Source organism: Saccoglossus kowalevskii, chromosome 19 (genome assembly GCF_978046115.1).
Source record: "Saccoglossus kowalevskii chromosome 19, keSacKowa6.1, whole genome shotgun sequence".
NCBI lineage: Eukaryota > Metazoa > Hemichordata > Enteropneusta > Harrimaniidae > Saccoglossus > Saccoglossus kowalevskii.
This window is the reverse complement of record NC_140659.1, coordinates 20,377,280-20,399,331: the sequence shown is the minus strand read 5'-3', so window position 1 is coordinate 20,399,331 and position 22,052 is coordinate 20,377,280. Positions and strand designations below refer to the sequence as shown.

Below are 22,052 nucleotides of genomic sequence, written 5' to 3'. Positions count from 1 at the left end.
TTGTAATGATAAGGTCCCAGAGAGTCAAAGTGAGTGTGTGCTGAAAAGTCACCGATGTTAATTAATAATAAAAGAAAGACAACAAGGTGTGAAAGCATTTACAGGGACTGAGATGTGATTTCTTGACAAAAACATGGGAAAAAGTTATTTACATGAATTATAATATAAGTGCCTGCAAACATTGACCGGCAGCGATTTAACTAGCAAACACCTTAATAAACTACTACAACTACTATGAATACTGCACTTGAAAGATATGATTATATTGGCACTTATTGACCCAATCAAAGGTCAAAAGTCAAAGGTTCTTACCATCATGCATTGAGTTAATAGAAAAGTCTGCACATACATACATGCAAAATGGAACTGTTATTACTGTTAACGGATTAATATTATGAAAGTTAGTGCAGTTTTGTCGATTCTATTATATATAACATACAATACAAAGAATAACACACCTTCTACTTTGTAAAGTTTTAACAAAGATTTCTATCATGAAGGGAAATAATACATGAATAAATTAAACGATTAAAAAATAAACAATCAAACTGAGGCATGGAAAAGAGCAAGCATGTGTTGTATATGAATTTTTTTTTTTTTTCACTTTGAAGTAATAATTAAAAATGAAAGCTATATAAACGCTACTACTACATAGCTGTGCACATTTTGGTGAATATTGCTTTGTACCAAACACTGAATGAGTTGGGGTAGCAAAGAGGAAATTTAAGATTATGCAGAATGTTTCATAGACGATCGGTTTCCATGACAACCACACTTTTGGGGGATCCCATTGATTAAGTAACATCCACTCCACAACCCACCCACCAACAAAAAGAAAACCATACAAGCGTGTTTATTTCGCTTTTTTTTTCTTAAGTTGTAGGAAAAATATATATTTTCTTTCATTTTACTTTTTGTATACTATTAATTGAATTCTCATACAACATTGCACCATCTTTGTTTATGTTTAAAACAAAAGTTCAACTCTGTAAAAGTTCATTGCCAACAAACATACATGTAAACATGCTGTCATGTGTTTGTCAGAAGAGAAAAAAAAAGATCAATCAATGAGCAAAGGAAAAAACGATTGTCAAGAGCACAATTTTTACCCTTCTGTACTTTTTTTTTTTGACGAGTTTTCATACTTTTTCTTTAAAAATGCATGATGATAAAGAAATCCAATGTTTGCCCATCAAATACTAAACAAAAAAAAACTATGAAAAATTATAGATTTAAAATGTGATATCCAGAAATTAAAATTTTAACAGTAAATTCCTATTTTTGTTTGTTTTGTAATTTTTTCCCCTCAGTCTCCTTGTCATCGCAAGATGTTGAAATACTGCACATGCTGGCTGACATGTCAGCTGATAGTCTAGTTTCCTGCAAGTAAAAAGAAAAGAGTGTTGATCAGAAAATCCAACTCCGACAAAAACATTAGTAGACGTGTTGTCATATAGGTGCAACAAATGCTTATTTAACATTATAATGTTAGTAGCCCCAAGAAAATAATTTTATTTAAAATAAAAATAATAATACAAAGACAATTCTCCCAACTTGCACTATCTTTACATCCAGGTGACGTTGCAGTGCTTGTGTGCAAATACTTTCTTCAACACTAAACAGGCCCAAGTAAACTTCAGTTTATTATCAACACTGGAGAACTTCACCTCATTCTACACTTCTCTGAAACAAAATGCTGGAAACTCTCTTTCTATGTTCAATTACATTTTCCAGACTGAACATGAACCAAATAGAAATTTTAATAAAGTGCGCACAACACAGACGAAAGAAGAATAGCTTCCTGCCTACAGCACATGAAGACTTATTAAAATCTTGATTCATAATCGTATCATAATCATATTAAGTAACTTTGGCCTTCTAATTTGTTCAATCGTTCAATGGAATATGTGAAATGGAAATACCAGTATTACCCCAAGTGTGGGACACGTGTACAACAAAATAGAGAACTTATGTGCCCTCACAGAAATGTCAACATACTTGCAGCAGTAAAATTGGTCTGTGCTTTTGTAAGAATGGATGGTCAGAAGAACATTTTTTTTTGTTTATTACGAACAATTGATACTTTCAATTCTCCAGCACTTCAAATGAAAGGTTTCTATTAATGCACTGTGACAGGACAGGACGCAGCAGAGCTTGGGCGACATTAAACTTTCAATGTGTGGTCTTTGAGTAACAACACGTTAGTAAATGTACATGTGAGTGGAACATTATGTAGCATACCAATGCAACATGACAAAACAGACAGCTGAGCATGGCCAACATCAATCTTTCAATGTGTGCTCTTTGAGTTCATGTGAATGTAGCCAGATGTGTGGAAAATAAAACTTGTGTAATAAACCACTAAATACACAACCAGCATAGACAACACTATTGTAACACAGAGCACTGTAAACGGCACCTACACCTGTCAAAATTTTACAAAATGGAAGAACATTTCATTTATCAGAAAAAAAAAAAAAATGAGTAAATTATGGCGGTTTTTATTTTTTATCTCCTATATGTAATCTGTTATACCTTAATAAACCTGCTGTTTTATCTTCCCTTATCTACTTGTCTTGGCCATCTAAGATGAGGGTGCATGTCATTAGCATTACTTTTGCCAAAATAAGGTTAATTTTTCAAGTAGTTTTACAGCAAATTCACAGCAGAAAGACGACTGAACTCAATAATTTCAGGAATTTTGTGGAAGGAAACCTTTTCCCTTTACTTTTACATGTAAGACAGGGTTGACGACCACAGGAGATCTTACTCAGCGAGTATTTGATTTCAGGTAATAGCGGTACACAGGAACCAAGTGCTGACAACAATGTTCAACTTCAAATCGATTTTAGAATAATTGGAACACAAAAAACAATTTCAATCATTGATGAATTTAAATCAAAAACAGCAGTGCAAAAACTAGGCTTTCAGGCGGCATGCCTGTGTAGTTCCAGTATTTAAATTAAGTAATCCCAAATCAAATCAAATACCCCTACAATAAAGATCTCCTGTGAGTAACCTCATTTGACCTAAAAGAATCCTTAAGACCCTATGATAAGCAACGTCAAAATGGACATATTTTCAACCTTTCAGTTCTGTCACCATGGTTACCGGACATTTCTGCTCAATCCGTACAAGCAGAACACCTAATTCCGGTTTACAAAAGTGTCTGAGATTTCAGCCTGCCGTAAAAGGAAGGACAATCAACGGTTACTTGGCTTTGACATGAAAACATAAAATCTCTGAAGATATCAAAAACAAAAACCCACAGTGAGCAATCATTTATACTTTAAAAATGATGAAAAATAACAAGACAACGCTCTTCCCTAAGTTTGTGCTGCCCTTGCTTGACATTATACAAAGCAAGTGATTTTATCAACAAGATATAGCTTCCACAGAAATTTCCGTTAATAATTATTTTTACAAAATAAAAATAATAAATAATTAATTGAACTTTTTACAGTATCTTAGGTAGAATTACAGATACTAAATAAAACATGACAGAAAATTGTTCAATTTACATTATTTTGGGCAGTTTCACGAAGTTATAAATATAACAATTTCCTGGTGAAACAAACCCAGCAAGTGAATCAGTAATGCATTCCTGCACTATCACTGTTTGCATTGCAAATATCATTGCATTTTATGCTAACTGAAAAGGGAGGAAATCTGAATTGAAGCTATTCTTGAAGTAAAATCAGGCTGTACAATCAGAGGGACACATTTTTGAAAATCTGCATAGCTGGGATAAATCTTATAAACGGAATTAAGATACAAGACATACAACTGGATGTTGTTTTTTTTCAAAAAAAGAAGCTTATAAAGAAATACTCAATACATTCATGCATATTGTGTTTCCCTATTAGGTGCTAAAACTAAGCAATTCTGGAGTTAATCAACCATTTTAGCTGACAAGATTTCACCTAAATTTCGACTAGTTTTTTTCGATCTTTCCCAGCTATGCTCAAGAAATTCAGTCAATATTACATTTCAACCTTTGCAATCCCATCTGAATAGAGTTGAAATTAAAAAAGATTGGAAGACAGGAACAGATGCTGGGAGGACGAGTTTCGGCAGATGCACTGAAAGACGCAGACCTATACGTCTGCAATTGATTTATCAATGTTTTGTGACAACCAACTGGACAGCAAAGAGGCGTGGAGAACACCCGACAATACACACCACATGATTGACAGACATGACATGTTGTATGCAAAACAACTAGTTTGCAGACCGGTTGAAAGTAAACCTTACGACTCATGCTACACAAACAAGGGTCAAACATTGAAGCATGGTTATTAAAACAAAAAATCCTTGAGAGCAATATTTAATAATGAACATACATGCACACCCAAAAGCATTTGTATATAAGTAAGTGCATTAGAAGGAGAAATCATAGAGAAACAGCATGCCTACCTGATATATGTTGGCAACTTGATTGCCTGACACCCATTGTCAGCGTGTATACGGATGATATGCTATATGAGCCTTTCTAGGTGGAGGTGCCTTACCGTATGTAGCAGCTGAAAAAATCCACATAACAGTGCAAATTACTTGTTTAATAGTATTATTAGCATTATAGGTATTAAGGGAGGGTGCTACTGTTGATGTCAGGAAACGTATTTTTTAAACAAGTCAGTAGGAAGGTGATGGTGATGATGGTTTCAAGCTTTTTATTTATTTTTTTGTTACTTAAAGGGAGTCTGGGAAATCAGCAGGCATATTGTGATGAGGTTAGGTGAGTTAGTTATACAAGCACAGCCTGAGTAGTAGGGCTATTATTAAAGACAAATTAACAAAGCATTACTACAATTACACCCAAACCCTTAACAGTTAACAGTAATACTCAAGGATTTGTTTTAAAGAGTCTATTTTACTGACACCAAACACAAATGATCAAGCTTCAACAGTACCATGTCTCAACACACTCGCGCTTAATATTCCATGAAACAATGCACCCACTTTTTATGTGCACACATACATACAGACACACAAAGACAGACAGTCCCCTATCCCTGTTTAAAAGCAGTACTGTCTTGATTCATGTTTGAAAATTTCAATAATGCAATTCATGTTGGTATATTGTGAACCACATGCGCATATATACATTTTAGTTCAAAGATCGTTGTACTAAATTCATTTCCAATAATTTGATACACAACCCGTGAAACCCGTGTAAATGCAGAAATCAACACAATTTATTTATTCATGAATCCCAAGTAAACAGTAAGTAAATTTTATTAATTAACAATAAATCTTCTGACAGTACCCCATTATAGAGACTGATTCAATCTGTCTAGAATACAGCAGACACAATCTAATGCTAGTGTTGTGAAAATAAAGCAACCCATTTAATAATACAATTCACTATAGTGCAGACTTGCAGAGTGCTAAACAGGTAAAACAAACTAGAGTGCTCTAACTAGTGAAAAAAAAACTAGAATTGTGCAAATGAAGACCAACACAAAGCAGCACTTCTAAGAATTGCATCTTGCTGGCTGGATGCTGCTTTCCTATACAGGAATACTCAAAAGACACTCAAAGTTCAGAAAGACAGGACTGAGTAATTCACAAAACAGACATAATCAATCACTATCAAGATGAGGGACGACAAAGATGACTTTGTCTCTTTACTTCTGTAATGCTAACACATGATGAGTAGCAAACCAGATTTTAACTTTGTTTGTTAGTAAACACTGAACTCACCTGTCGCGAATCCCACTCCATACGGGTCTCGTAACGCATATTCGTATCCAGGATATGTGTATGGTGACGGCGCTGGTGCGCCTGGGTATCCAGCTGGCAAAGGTGCTGCTGGGGAAGCTGCTCCTACATACGCAGATGCTGCAGCTTGGATAGAAGTCGGTGCAGGTTGTGCTGCTGCCCCTGGTGGTACCGCTGCGGCAAATCCAGGTGGATATCCTGCTGCTGCATATGGCGACATAGGTGCAGAGTAGCCACCATACGAGTACGTTGAATAACCTGGACTTAGTCCAGCTATACTCGTGGGAGCTGAAAACAAAGTACCCCATTCAAGTCAGACTGCAACATAAAATTTGAGCCAGGATCGGCAATACCACATGTGTCTACACAAACACCTGGTATGCGTTTTTAGTGAAAAAGTACCATTCATCACACAACTAGTGGAGCATTTAAGAGCACTAACATCAAACTGGAGAAAACTAGCAATCATTCCTAGCAAAGGATCTAAATTTACATCCAAAATATGGCAAATAAATATAAATATCTCCTGATGCTAGTTTACCATTATGGACAAAATGTCCTCAGTTCATTTTAAGACTGAAACCCAGCCTTAAAAATAATCAAATATTTCCTTCACATTTCAAGCAGTGCAAGACATTTTTTTTTTAAATGTTGGAACTGGATGCTCTCTATCCTTTTTAAAGGAGAGAGGTCATACACTCAACCCCACAGGTACATTAAAGTATAGAGCCTGGTTTATTCCAGAATCAGGAATAAGTCACTGTGACTGTACAGAGTAGTAGTGTGTAAATTTCACTCACCTGCATAGAAGGCTGGATATGCATTTGGAACTGAAAATAAAAATCAGCAATTAGAAACAAAACTTTTTTAGGGAAGTTAGGACACACTTTAGAAGACTCCTGAAGATGATCATGTTGGTAGCTTGTCAAAATACTTTGCAAGCTGCGTCAAAGCACACAGAACTAGAATAACTTCAGGGTTCAGAGCCTAGTTCTTCCTCCTCATGTAAATGTTGTAATCCAAAAAAAGTTGCTATATCACTAGACTTGTTAGAGAATTTTTAGGTGAACCTATTGTTATTGGTTTTTACATCAAACTGAAACTGATATGATGTTCACCAAAATATATAGTGGGATGAGCTGAAATCAGAGTTATATTTATATAAATAATTAACTAATTTGGATAGATAAAGAGAAAATCAACTGAATAATGGACCAAAATTATATGTTTTTATGCATATTGGTTCAAATTTAAATGTGACTTTTTTTGTTTCAATTACGACAGTAAGTGATACAGTAGCTCCAGAGACATTAGAAAGAGCAGGGACAACCACAACTGCAGTATTTTCTTTGATGTAATGTCCATCCTTGAAATTGTAAATGATATCAAACACTCATGGATAAAATTGTAAAGACATGTCTAATGCTTGAGGTATAAACTTTAGCAACCACATTTGATAACATGCTGATAAAAGTACTATTATTCGAAGAATGATAAACAAGCCACAGGAAAAGGAGTAAACTATCTCGTAATTGGATCGTAGGACTCGCAAAAGAAACCAGTCTATTTCCTATGATGTATAGTTGTGGGTCTCTGTACTTTTTAGTTTGTATGGCTTTTACGCTGTCATACTTAAAGTCTCAAAGTAAGAAACACGAGATGATTATGCTATAAAACTTGACAAAAATATCAAAGAAACTAAAAAGCTTCTTTTTGTATGCCTGCTTGCCCAAGATTAACATTATGACATACAGCCAAGGCAGTGATAAATCTTGCATATTATAGCATCACAACTTGAAAGCAAAGGGTCATTCAAGCAGCATTTAAAACATAGCAGTGGTCATTATTTTATCTATTACATAGTGACTGATTCAAGATAGGAGAAGAATTAAGTAGAAAGAGAACAATACATACATTCACTTAACAGTTATGGAAGTTTTTTATCTTAACTGAACAAAATAAGGACAATACACAAGTACTGCAAGTTTTGTTTTATAATCATGATACAAAATAGAATAAACCATTCAATGCTGATGTAATCACGTTTTCCCCTCAATTTTTATTGATTGTTTACTGTTACAGATTTTGTAACAAACAGAGTCGAATCTGCATGGAAACTTTAAAGCTCAAATGGATGCAAAAAAACGAGGGAATGCGACTTCTATCTGCTTTACAAAGCTTTAACGTTAGAGCCATAGCACCCTATGCAAAATACCATGTTACATACATCAGCAGAACAGTGAACATGATGGTAGACAAGGAGGGACAAAAACTAGTCTTGTGACTCTTGACGAGAACTATCCGGCCATTTGCAAACGTCTATTTGTGATGAAGAGATCATTGTAATTAAATCACAAGCAATTGTATAAAAAAATTAGGAAGTTTTTTCAAGATGTAAATGGAGAGAGTTGTATTTTGTAGTAGCATGCCTTGGGATTACTTGCATACAGTGTTCTAACCAGGAGGGGTTTGTTTTCCAAATGAACTCAAATTTCAGGCAAGAAAAATTGTATTATTTAAATGTGGAGTACTTTTCATAGTGTCATCACAACATTTATCAATCAAGTTCAATAGAATCTGGTCAGAACACTGCACACTATACAATGTGATTGGTTAAGTATGTTATCATGGGTATATGAATAATGTGTATGGTCATCAGTGCAATAATTGGATGGTATTTGTGTTTGAGGTACGACAAGCATTAGGAAACAAATGTGCCAAGCATTAATAAAGATAGGAGCAAAGCAGGCATAAGTACCTCCCCTTCCCAAACCCGTACCAGCGGCATAGGCTGCTGCGGCTGCAGCTGCTGCACTTGCACCTGGTATCACAGCCGCCGTCACTGCTTGTTTTGTATTCTGGTCTTTCGGTGTGGCTTTCTTAACTTCGCACTGTCAGGGGGGAAAAACAAAGTAAATTGTCAGTGTAAACACCAGTGGCGCTCGCAGGTCTGAATCCATCTAGAAAATGAGTGCAAACATTTTGAATCGATCGAAGATTCATTGTACCCAACTAGATATCTAGAAAACGTGTGTAGATGCTTTGAATTGATCCAAGAATTGCTGTGTCCAACTAGATATGAAACTGTTCAGAGCTTGCGACTAGACTGAACACTTGCATCAATCCAGCCAAGGGCATGCTTTAATTTCATGAAACACAAATTTTTGCCAATCTCTGAGGAAGTGAAAAGCCTGAAATTTTGCAGCAGTAAAAATTTCTCCTTGCGTTTTCTTCTTAAGTTGGTCAGTGACTTTCAGGAAATTTTGCCTTCACCCACTGCCATAAAATAATCAAATCATGATAATGTCCAGCAGAGAAAAACAGTTTACAGTACAGCATTCTAAGCATCCTCAAGTAATGGTTCAGGATTTATAATGCTATACTGTAAAATACTTTATTTTAAACTGGATTTAATTTTTGATGAAAAGACGAAAATGAGTTTTTTATGAATTTTCTTTTCACCGAGGAAAAAAGATATATTCGCTTGATTTTACTTTTACTATATCATCCCTTTAGCGAAAATAACAAATAAATTCCAAGCAAAAATAAAGTATTATACAGTAACTGGTTATATCAAAATAGCGAGTGTGAATGTACATAACAATAGTTGACAAATTCCCACATCAATACTTACTTTGTTATTCCCTAGAAGATGGAACTGTTGTTTACATATTTCTTCGACTGAATCTTCTTTTTCAAATTCTATAAAACAGAAGCCTCTTCTTTTATTTGTAGCTCTATCTATCGGAAGTTCTACCTCCTTGATCTATAAAAAAACAGACCATTAACTGTCAAAAAAGGATAACTATCAACTGACTGACTATGTTCTTTCTCGGCATCTCGTCCAACAAGCAAGAAAACAAAACTGGGGCTTTACACAACAAGTACTATTTGTCAAAACCATGAAATTTTATAACAATGAAAATTTCAGAGGTCACAATGTCATCAAATCTTATAAATTTAAGACATGATGGCAGATCTTTTGAAAAAAAATTACACTGATATTGCCCCAGCACTGCCCTGGCAAGATCAAGGGTTACTTAATTTGTTCTTGCCGATAACATGAGACGCCGAGAACCAGTTAACAGGATGATGTGTTAATAATCCTAAATAAATGAAAATTAAAAATCAATAAAAAAAGCACATCTACATTATCACAAAGGACATGGTCACCTAGCAAAGATACTAATTAATTACACTTAATTATTTTTAATTAACTTTCAATACTTTACGCATTTTTATATGTTATATAAAAATAAATATATAAGAAACAAAAAAAAAGTAAATTTGTGAGCATGGCCATGAAATTTTACTGATTTATGTTTTGGTCAGTGAATGAACTTGGTGCAAAAACTGTGATATGGAACAAAAGAAAGCTGATTATAATCAAGTTTGGATTAAAAACCATTTCACATTGAACAGATGACTTGGAGTATAAGGGAAGGTGCATGCAAAATAAAGCATTTTATAATATATATATATATCACTACTACCCCACTTATTATATACGGATCAAATTACATTATATTGTTATTTTTTTGGGTTAGTTTATTGGTTCTGTACTGACCACCCCATACCTCTGTGATGCTTCACTCTTGACTAATACCAAACTCTCATTGGCAGCGGCTCCCGCAAGTCAACTCCAACCTTGAGAGCAAAATACGGTTGGATTTCTTTTAAAGAACTTCCAAATAAATTAAATCACACCGCTGTATATGGTCGCAGTGATATTTACTTGACACATGTTTGAAGGATTGCCCCCTGTGCACATGTGGACAGGGGTTGATAAGGTTGTAAGTGAGTATAAAGGGCGGAATTGAAAGACAAGTGGACTGTATAGATATAATGGTGTGGATTTCCACTAAAACAGATTAGACAAATGGGAACTCTGGAAAGGATGAATAAATCTGTTTAACCACACAATATATTGAAATTCTATTTTTTTTCACTATTAAGATAGAACAAGTCTTACATAATAGGTGGGAGAGTTTGCCTTTTTCAAATCTTGATGAACACCTATCGTATTTGCTCTACTCGTACCTTTGGTGAATGACGAGTCAATACATTATTTTTATAAAGCAGCATTAAATACAATTGTTGGTTTGTGTACACTTATTTGAATGCACTTGTAATAGAGCAAATACGGTACATGTTAAGATATCATTTCTGGAAAGGAAATTGGCCAAGGGTCTAAAAGAATATGATTTCATTCTGACAACTGTCATTGTGTGATTCACAATCGATGTATCAATAGCTGGTGTTTTATTTTTAAAGGGTTAAATTGGAAAAAAAATAGATGTAATCATACAAGTGTCAGTGTAATATCAGATTTATTAGACGTGTATGTTTGAGAAATCTAATATTTAGCCCATGTATCATAAAAGCAACATGGTCAACTTTGCATTCTTATCTAGAAACAAGACTAGCGTCATCTCTGGTTTGTGCAAGGTACAAGATCAACTCTAAAATGTAATATGGGTTAGGTACAGTAGATAATTTTAGGCTGGATATGCAATTCTGAAAAACGGACACAGGCGGATATAACACGCGCATGCATGCATGCACGCACGCACAGATGAAGACACAAGCATGCATGCACACAAAGTTGGCATCCAAATTGTCTTGTGCGAATAAAATTAGTTGAAATTACTTCTTTTCACATGTAAAGTCACAATTATGACAACACAAAAGCACTGAATTTTCCGAGAAAATTATTGATTATAGTTGAAACGGTGGAACATAGTAGCAGTCAATTGAAATATTTCCTTTAATATATGTAAATCAATATGACAAAACAAGAGATGCCAGATGATATAGCAAGATGTATTGACAATAAGAATTTTTCAATTAACAAATACAAAACATTGGCTACAGAATATGATTGAGTGAGCTTAATGACAAATCAATCCTATTCAAGGGAAATCTTTGAAACCCAGAGACAGCAATGAGAGAAATCAGGAGAAGGCCATTTCTTGCAACAATAAAGTCTTCTGTTTTCAGTTTGAATATAAATTTCATTAGGCATAGAGAAAAATGCCATTTTATTTATAAGAGGACAGAATTATTTATGTGTACATGTGTAGTTGAGAATCAGATTTCAGAATAATCATCAACACAACTTGATAAAGAACAAAATCATACTTACTGCTCCAAACTTAGTAAAATAGTCCCTGAGTTCATTTTCTGGATATTCGGGATTTAAGCCTCCGACAAATATTTTTGTGATAGGAGGCTGACCTCCCCTTGCTTTAGCCCTTTTAGGATCGATAATTCTACCGTCTAATTTATGTTCTTGTGGCTGTAAAACCTGAAATATATGAATAACATTACTTTCACACATCTAGCAGTTTACGGCATTTAAGAAACGCCCAAACATGACTTGGAATATAATGAATTTGAAGCAATACAGATCATATAATTTTTCGCAACTTTAGACCGAAGTGTATTCTGTGTAATTTAGAATATGCTTTATGACGCATATCATACGTTTTATTAACTTAGATTTTGAGTATAGTTGCACAAGTCTTTGCAGTATTCCACTCACGACATCTCACACCATCAATGCCTCACTTACATATGATGCTAATAATACCAAATATGAGCTATGGGATGTTTCATTCAATGTCTGATATGAAAGCCAAATACATGGAATTCCCTGTAATCACAAAGTCTCAAGGTCGCTGGCAGCCCATGTTGAAACGTTACAAAATAACCAATCAAATTTATCAGCAGCAGCTTGCAGCGCTAGGAAAGTCACAAAGACTAAGCGAAGCGCTGCAAGGATTTTCGACTAACAGTAGTATTTCCCTAGATTTAAACGAGTAGTTTGACGAGCAGGTATCCTGTACTAGATCTCCAAGGTTGTTTATTATGTCGTAATACTTGCAATAACACTATGAGTGGTTGATCTACGTCAATAGGATATATCCATGATAAATATTACACATCAATTTCTTGTCATATTAAACTGTTTTTGAAAATTCAATGACAACTGCTTGCACTCATTGGAAGGGTTTAAATTAATCTGGATCTAGAGTCTAAAATGTAATCTACCTCTCAAAAACTAATGACGTCAGTAATTTCTGTCAAATATTACTTAGTTGTGAACAGTGTGCCCTGTAAGCGGATTTGACACACCACTGACGTACAAAGATTTGCTGTGATGCAACTAGTTGTGTGCAACACTGTTATAGTTATTGGATTTGTAATTTGGTAAAATTACATTTCCATTTTATTTTTGTCTCGAGTCACCTACACAGTCACATACAACTTTATTTTTTTCTTGAAAACCTTTCCTCGGCAGTCAACAAGCCTGATTTTGGGGATGATTCCATTTTTTACTAAGGATCTAAGGATCCTTACAAAATCGCCTATATTCGAGGGCAGACTGGTTGTGAAGTAGATTGTTATTAAAAATACAAATCTCATAAACACGCTATTTTCTTATTCAAATTATAGACTGACAACAAATCAAAGCAATACTAATGTTTTGTCAGAAATGTATCATCGCTATGTCAGAAATGATGCAATTGTCCTGAAAACTTTAGGTTAAAAGAGAGGACTAATAAAATAAATATATGACATTACCTTTTCAACGCTGGCGCCATCAGCAAATAATACAAAACCAAACCCTCTTGACCTGCCTGTGACAGGATCTATCTTGATTGTGCAGTCTACCACTGGACCAAATTTCTTAAAATATTCTTTTAAATCTTCTGTAAAAAACAATATGCAAATACACATTTATTTTATCTTGTGCTTTTTTTTACCATATTTGATTTCTTTTTCATTAAATTTTTGCAAATGCAAGAAATACTTTACTTTGTTCGAAAACTTTTTCGTTCTTCCCATCTAGACAACTGTTGGTTGTGGCCTTTGGCAATAATGTATGCATGTCTTTTTGTTTCCTGTCACGAATTTGATTTGAAACCTGTCAATTACACTTCAAGTCACAAAAAGCAATCTCACTGGGTGAGAATAGTGCTAGTTTTGAAGATCATCCTTGCACATAATCTAATTGAAATCAGAAGCAGGTGTGTTGCGTTTCAGTAAATGGCCGCCAATGGTAGACATTACATCTCACCACAGTCCCTCTATCCTCTGTCTGGAAACGCTTGGCTGTCTATTGTCCCTGAACTGGTTGTGGGTAAATGAATCGTTCACACCTTGGACAATTAGCCACAAAGCTGAGTGTATACAAATTTAAGCAGTGCAAACAGAACTGAACATATTACCGTGATTTATCAAAATGCGAACATCCGAGAGAAAAACTAACCACATCACCAAAAAGTAAATGTACACATCTTTTCACATGAAAAACAAATATTATAGTTGAATGCTATTTTTTTACTATAAAAGGGGCCAACTCGCTGACAACGCATCAAGTAAGTTCAAGTACATAAAAAAACAAGCAGCCTGTCGGCTGAGATAGCTCCGCTGTTAGCAATGCACATTTCAATTAAAGAACAGAAGACATCATTAGAAAATGAACAATATGTATAGTATCAGACTTGCAGTTTTTAACAAGAAGTCGAAAATATCACTTTCTACCAAAAATGACAAAAATATTCACCAAAATTAGAGAATTGAAGATATCATCACGAAATGAACAAATCTGAGAAAGGTCTACATGTAGTATCTATATATGTAATATCAAAGCAAATGAACTTTTGGTTTTTAACAAGAAGTCGAAAATATCACTTTTTACCAAAAATTACAAAAATATTCACCAAAATTAGAGAATTAAAGATATCATTACAAAATGAACAAATCTGAGAGAGGTCCACATGTAGTACCTATATATGTAATATCAAAGTAATTGCACTTGCAGTTTTTAACAAGAAGTCGAAAATATCACTTTTTACCAAAAATGACAAAAATATTCACCAAAATTAGAGAATTGAAGATATCAACATGAAATGAACAAACCTAAGAGAGGTCTACCCAAGGTACATATACACCAAGTATCAAAGCATTCAGGCTTGTAGTTTTCAAGAAGAAGTCGAAAAAGTAAAACATTGACACGGACGACGACGCCGACGGACGCCGACGGACAATCACTCATATGATAAGCTCCGCTCGACAAAGTCGACAGCGGAGCTAAAAAAAAAATGGCACAAAAAAAAGTCTCCCTACTCAATTCCTGGCAGTGCTAAAGAATTGATACTGCAGGATATTATTCTTAGAGACATGTCACCAGAATTGTAAATAACATTCCAAATATATGCTTGAAAACAAAAATAATGACATGAAAATTTGAATGGCAATGAGTTGGTGAGAGGCCATCTTTATTTTGAACAGAAAAAGTGAATGCCTAAATATACGTATACTGTATATAATATAATAAAACAAGCACAATAAACCAATCCACCAACTACAACTAGGTTTAAGCTATCCAATAAATGAAAAAACATCAATCTTTCTAAAACACGTGCCGAATAGAAGGGGCCAATCTGATTAAAATCTGATGTAGTGTTATTTTAATTTTATTTTTTATTACTTTTGTTATTAATGCCCTTTTATTTTATTATTTTACTTTGATTTTGATTTTGTGATTTTTTTTTTAATTCCGCCCTACCTACATCTGATCCGACGCCTATGTAACGAGATTTCAATGAGACCCACTATCGACGATTTCAGTCAACGAATCACAGACCTCCTTCTATAGCGCACATGATGACGTCACCGGGCGGAGTCGGGTGGCAAACACACTCAAATAAAATGGCGGATTATACTGACGTTAGCGACCGAGAATAACACGGCTTTTCGGTAAGTTTATCATTGTCAAATGCAACGAAAGTCATTTTTATGTTAAAATTGTGGCTCGAATGGTTCGACTTTAGATCGTTATTTTGCATAGTTATTCTGGGAGTGACGATTTTGTTTCCACCGTTTCGACCGAACACCAGTGTTTTTTTCCAGTCGCCTGCCCTGGAGACGGGTGATGTTTTGTTGACGATCGGGCCAACATCGTCTACAGCATTGAAGCAGAGCTGTAAATATTCATCAAATTGTATCAACATTTTGTACATTATGCAATAACTCTTTATTAAAGTAATTGAGCTGATTTGGACTGGAATAAAATATTTTTTATTGGAACACAACGCAATTGATCAGGAAATATTTTTTGCTCCAATTTTCTGCGTCGATGCCGTGGGCCGGTGACCGTTATACAATTTAAAATCAGTTTGCATTGTTTACTATAGCTGTTTACAGTGTTCTAATCATTACGATTTACTTATTTTTTTGCTTCCATTCTAGATAATTATGCTCAGTGATGTAAAATTGAAGCGATGACTGAATGAACGAACCTTGGCTGGCGAAGATGTATCTGGAAGTGTACACATTTGTTGGAAGTGAAAAAAATATTCAATGTAATGACAAAAATTGTAAAATGCTGTGGAATTTCTTTTGCAAATAAAAATATACTAGCAATTTTCTATTAATGGTTTATTCAAGTGGGCAAAATATAGTGTACAAAAAGATTGCCCGTAGAGTGTCGCTACACTGAAAAGTAAGCAACCGACAGCCTGTATAAAAGGAGGGCTGTGATTGGCTGTTACTTACGCGAGATTTGAACGGGACTTACATAGGCGTCGGATCAGATGTAGGTAGGGCGGAATTAAAAAAAATCAAAATCAAAGTAAAATAATAAAATAAAAGGGCATTAATAACAAAAGTAATAAAATTAAAATAAGTTTATAGCTAAAATAATTAAAGCCCGTACACTACATCAGATTTTAATCAGATTGAGAAGGGGCCAACTGATCAAGGTTGTTAGAAGTGTTCCAAGTTGCGATCAAATTTAGGTGCGATATTCATGAATAATTATGTCAATATGCCACTATAGAAGGACTTGCCGGCTAAAGAATTGTGTTGAGCTCCTAAATTTATAAAAAATATCCAAATATATGATCTATATCGGTTGTAAAAACTAGAATATGCAGGGAACAATGAATCGATCATCTCAACGGAATGCTCTGCTATCAAGAGACTATGCTTTGCAGAAAGCCATACCCAGGGCTGTCTAAGCATTGGGGGTAATTCAGCAGTTTCCAGACCTGGATAGAGGGACTGTGATCTCACGGAAGACTTTCAAGAACTTTCATGTTGTGTATAACCAACAACCAAACCCAAACTAGTACAATAGAAATCTCTCCAGTGAAACAAATCCCAGTAGAAACAAAATTTTATAGATCTTAAAAATTTGTTGATTAACAAGCTGCTCTCTGATTGGCCCGACTCTTTTATGTTGGCATTGGGTAGCCAATCAGGTACAATCTTTAAAGTAACTTTAAACTGACTCTAAATCCCACCAGAGGGGAGCTACCTGAATGCAATTTGCATATTCATTTAGGGTCAGATATCGTGTGAGACCATGTGCACCGGCAACAGCTGAAGCTTATACCTAACATGGTTTTGTTTTGTTTTTTAAATCAGGCTAGATTGTTCGGATGAATTGACATATAGTTATACTAACACTAATATTTACAGTGAAAATTGTCCCATGTTTATTGTGACAGACATTCAATTTAATCTTCAAGGTATCAGCATGATACTGTTTTTACATGGTAATATCAGGAGATAATCATTATATTTTATCTGCCTCCTGTTGGTCCATTAATGCTGAATCTAGTTTTACAAATGCCAAAAACACTGGTTTGAATGGGAACTAATAAGAATATTTATTAAAACAGGGATACAACAATAGCAACTACCTTTTAAATAACTGAGAATAAATTCTAAACAATCTCACAAAAATCTTATCAGGCTTCAGACTTCTGTTGACATTATTGCAATAAAGAATTGATTGCAAACAAGCGCAATCAATATTACAGGAACAAATTTCTCTTGACACAGCAATTTTAGTTTAAATGATATTATAACATCAGTAAGACAGAATATATGAATTGTTGTGTTGCTGACAATTTTCAATTAATTTATAATATATATTTTGTTGTCTTTAGCATGGATCTAAGCACTGGACTCAATTCCATGTATTGTGTACAGGAACATTCAAATATGTATTATGAGAACAGACACCTTTGTCCTTTACATATTGTCATAAGATATTTCATTCTATGAAAATGAAATCATTGGTTTTCAGCAAGCCAAGTCTGCAGGCGAAAATGAGTACTGCAAAAATTTACATAATAAGGTGTGGCACCACAGGAGATTTAGGAGTTGGGCTCTGATGAAACCAAGTCAGAGAACCTTAATATTAAAGTGCATGGCGCTACTGTAAGAGCAAATCCAGTACATGTGTCACAGATGGAATCTAAGCAGTTGGCAGTGCCTGTGGAATGGTTGGGTGTGGCACACAGAATCTTCAAGTACATCTGTAGGTGGTACATAGCATCTATGGCTGCCTGCCTACGTCTGTCTGGAGGCAAGCAGACAGTCAAATAGGACAAATCAGATAAATGAAATTGACATATAGCTTCAACATGTTACCTCCATTAAAGTGCACACAAAATTACATAGAAGAACATCAGAAACCCATCCGAGTAAAAGCTCTTGTTCCGAGTGCAGCGCTCAGACATTAAATTTGATTAAAAACGTTAACCAGTTTTCACAATTTTGATTCAGTAAACAGAATAATGCTTTACAAATTGTGAGATGATAGCGGCATCTTTGCTACACCGATGGAATTGGATCTAAAAAGTCAATGCTACAACTGATGATGCATAGAGTAATAAAATAAAGTTTGACTGAGTGAATACCGCTATATGCACAGTAATCATGATATCAACGTTGTACGCATGGACTGATCAGCACCAATAGGGTTCTTTAAATGCACACGGCCAATGCACAGATGTAATTTGCATATTCTCTCTCCATATTACAGAAATGCATGCAAACTAAATGCAATTGAATTGCTTCGCCCGGTGACAACTGTTATTAGTAATTCCTCCGGTATGTCTCAACAACAAATTCCAATATGGCTGACCATATTTGCTCTATTAGTAGTGTATACGCTAACATAAATGAGACACGTTTGCGGTTAAAATATAAAGTCATATCTTATTGAGGTGATTTTTGGCTTCAATACAAGTACTTTTAATAAAGATGCGATACTAATGTACAATATTTACCCTGTAAACATTGAAGGGAAACTTGGCGATGGATTTGTCATAATTATGTATCCATGTTGCTAACCATTAAACATAAATAGGAAATCAAGAATAAATGCATTAAAACCACTCATGTAGGAAAATAAAGAGTAAAAAAATATTTGTATTGGCTTTCACTATTAAGGACATCAATAATCATTGAAATGTGTCAAGTTAATGCATTGATAATATTGATTTAAATATCAAAAACATTTTGCAATAAATATTTCACAAGCTAGACTGAAGACATACAAACAACCTTTCTCAAAACAAAGCCCCTTAAGTTCGCACGTTTGTGCACATGCATATTCACTTCTCGTTCCGACCATTTTTATCAATAATTTGAGAGCATTTCTTGTAGTAGCCAATAGATAGATTGGATTTATCATCCTGTAAAGTCTCAATACAAAGGACGTAATTGAAAAATTTGATAGTGGATCTGTACACCCAGAATATACAAGGGCTTACACCTTTACAAAGTTGTGCACAAGGTGTATTGGTATCTGTATTAGTTTCGCCAGGAATCAAATTATCACAGCACACTAAAATCATTAATTCATTACATGTTTAACTACAAACTAATACTAAATCAGGCATCATCATACATACTGATACATCATTCTATAAATAGAAACATTTTAGTTATAAATTTTATAAATGAAATTATTGCAAACTTGATAATTGATATTAAATGTTTATTAAAATGGTTGATTTACAAAGTCTTTGAATTTAAAATATAGAGCACCGGGTACATCAGTTACTGGACTCCCTAGACTAGTTGAAACAAGTCATTGTCAATGACACGTCCCCGTTCCGTTCATATTTGAGTGACATATACATTCAAAGCAGATCATGACCGAAATGCACCTGCATATGTACAACACATTGTGCTAAATTTGAACAAAATCCATCCATGCATAACTGAGATCCGGGTCCGGAATGGTGAAAATGTGCGATTTCAATGCATTTTCGGCCTTAAAGCGGCCGCCATTTGGCTATCGTTAATGAGATCATGAAACAAATGCACATACATATTTGTGACATGATGTACCTTGTGTGTGTGAAGTTTGAACTCGATCAATCCAAGCATGTCTCAGATACGGATCCAGAACTGAATTCTTTAAAACAAAATGGCCGCCAGTCGGCCATTTCGAACTCGATCCAAAAAAAAATGACTAGCATCAAGGTCCTATTATGTTTAATGTATGTACCAAATTTGAACAAAATCCGTCCATGCATAACTGAGATCCGGGTCCGGAATGGTGAAAATGTGCGATTTTGATGCATTTTCGGCCTTAAAATGGCCGCTATTCGGCTATCGTTAATCGGATCATGAAAACAAGCAGCCTGTCGGCTGAGATAGCTCCGCTGTTAGCAATGCACATGGCAATTAAAGAACAGAAGATATCATTAGAAAATTAACAAATCTGAGAGAGGTCCACATGTAGTACCTATATGTATAATATATCAAAGCAATTGGACTTGCGGTTTTCAACAAGAAGTCGAAAATATCACTTTTTACGAAAAATTACAAAAATATTCATCAAAATTAGAGAATTAAAGATATCATTACAAAATGAACAAATCTGAGAGAGGTCCACATGTAGTACCTATATATGTAATATCAAAGCAATTGGACTTGCGGTTTTCAACAAGAGGTCGAAAATATCACTTTTTACCAAAAATTACAAAAATATTCACCAAAATTAGAGAATTGAAGATATCATTACAAAATGAACAAATCTGAGAGAGGTCGACATATAGTACCTATATATGTAAATATCAAAGCAATTGGACTTGCGGTTTTCAACAAGAAGTCGAAAATATCACTTTTTACCAAAAATGACAAAAATATTCACCAAAATTAGAGAATTAAAGATATCATTACAAAATGAACAAATCTGAGAGAGGTCCACATGTAGTACCTATATATGTAATATCAAAGCAATTGCACTTGCGGTTTTCAACAAGAAGTCGAAAATATCACTTTTTACTAAAAATGACAAAAATATTCACCAAAATTAGAGAATTGAAGATATCATCATGAAATGAACAAATCTGAGAGAGGTCTACCCAAGGTACATATACACCAAGTATCAAAGCATTCAGGCTTGCAGTTTTCAAGAAGAAGTCGAAAAAGTAAAACATTGACACGGACGACGACGACGGACGACGACGACGGACAATCACTCATATGATAAGCTCCGCTCGACAAAGTCGACAGCGGAGCTAAAAATGCATGTGCATATGTCCCATATAATGTGTGATGTATGAGTGAAGTTTGAACTTAATCGGTCCATGCATGTTCGAGATACAGGTGATCACGGACGCACGGACGGACGCACGGACGGACGGACGGACGGACGGACGGACGGACGCACACAGGGCAAAACATAAGTCCCCGTTTTCGGACTGCGTCCGAACGGGGACTAATTAATCAAGTGGCAAACCGGATGGCAAGTTTTTTCCTTAACATTTATGCAGCGGGCGACATCAAATAAGCCCTGATGAATACAAACACTATGGCAGCACAGTAACATCTGTTATTTGATAAATCTTAGCCAGTAGGTTTGCCACACTCACCCACACATAGAATTTGAACTTGGAACCTATCGTACCAAATCACAAACACAATGGACACCCTGACTGTAATAAGCCAGTGGTCAGATAATCTAATTGCATGGGTTCTTCAACCTTTCACGCGATGTCAATAATTTCAAATGACATGTTCATTTCATGAGGGAATGGCGATATAATCAACTGCATTAGTATACCACAAGAGTAATAATGTGATTACTGATGTCAGGTCTTACTTATACGGTAGATTTGTATTGCAACTCAGCTGGCAATTTTACTAGTTTAAAGTTTGAAACAATATGGCAGTGACAGTAAAGGCTTTGTCACTCATCACACCTACATAGAAATAAATTAAATGGTAATCACTCAATTGTTATTTTTTTATAGTTGATTGACCGCAAAGTCATTGCTATAAAAAAAGAATGATAATCAGGGCCTAAAATTCAAAGGCCACTGTGTTTCCTCTGGGTCTATGAAAAAAATTCTGAAAAGTCAGAATGTGGTACAAAAAAGTTTCTGAAAAGTGTAAAAAAATTCTTAAAAGTCAGAATTGGGTTCCAACAAATTTCTTACTGAAATTGTCACACAACCAAATCATTCACAATGACAATATATTCCTGCAGATAATCAGATTTATTA

General features: G+C 34.8%; 1 protein-coding gene and 1 long non-coding RNA gene across 4 annotated transcripts in view; one reads left to right on the top strand and one right to left on the bottom strand.

The window, feature by feature from the left end:
• Positions 1-852: 852 nt before the first annotated feature.
• The window catches only part of LOC100373897 (RNA-binding protein Musashi homolog 1-like), an 83,395-nt gene continuing 62,195 nt past the window's right edge, over positions 853-22,052 (bottom strand). Inside the window, exons 3-10 of one of the 3 annotated variants that reach the window (XM_002741803.4) lie at positions 13,312-13,439; positions 11,870-12,031; positions 9,359-9,490; positions 8,483-8,615; positions 6,525-6,554; positions 5,707-6,012; positions 4,417-4,523; positions 853-1,380 (exon numbers count right to left, since the gene is read on the bottom strand). In XM_002741803.4, the coding sequence (XP_002741849.1) occupies positions 4,456-4,523; positions 5,707-6,012; positions 6,525-6,554; positions 8,483-8,615; positions 9,359-9,490; positions 11,870-12,031; positions 13,312-13,439 (959 nt within the window). In that variant the 3' untranslated portion in view covers positions 853-1,380; positions 4,417-4,455. The remainder of the gene's footprint in view (positions 1,381-4,416; positions 4,524-5,706; positions 6,013-6,524; positions 6,555-8,482; positions 8,616-9,358; positions 9,491-11,869; positions 12,032-13,311; positions 13,440-22,052) is intronic. The other 2 variants (XM_006825314.3, XM_085493955.1) reach the window with 2 other exon arrangements.
• LOC146730618 (uncharacterized) lies at positions 15,329-16,163 on the top strand. Its single transcript, XR_014927429.1, has 2 exons — positions 15,329-15,492; positions 15,985-16,163. It is a non-coding gene; the product is annotated as an uncharacterized LOC146730618 (long non-coding RNA).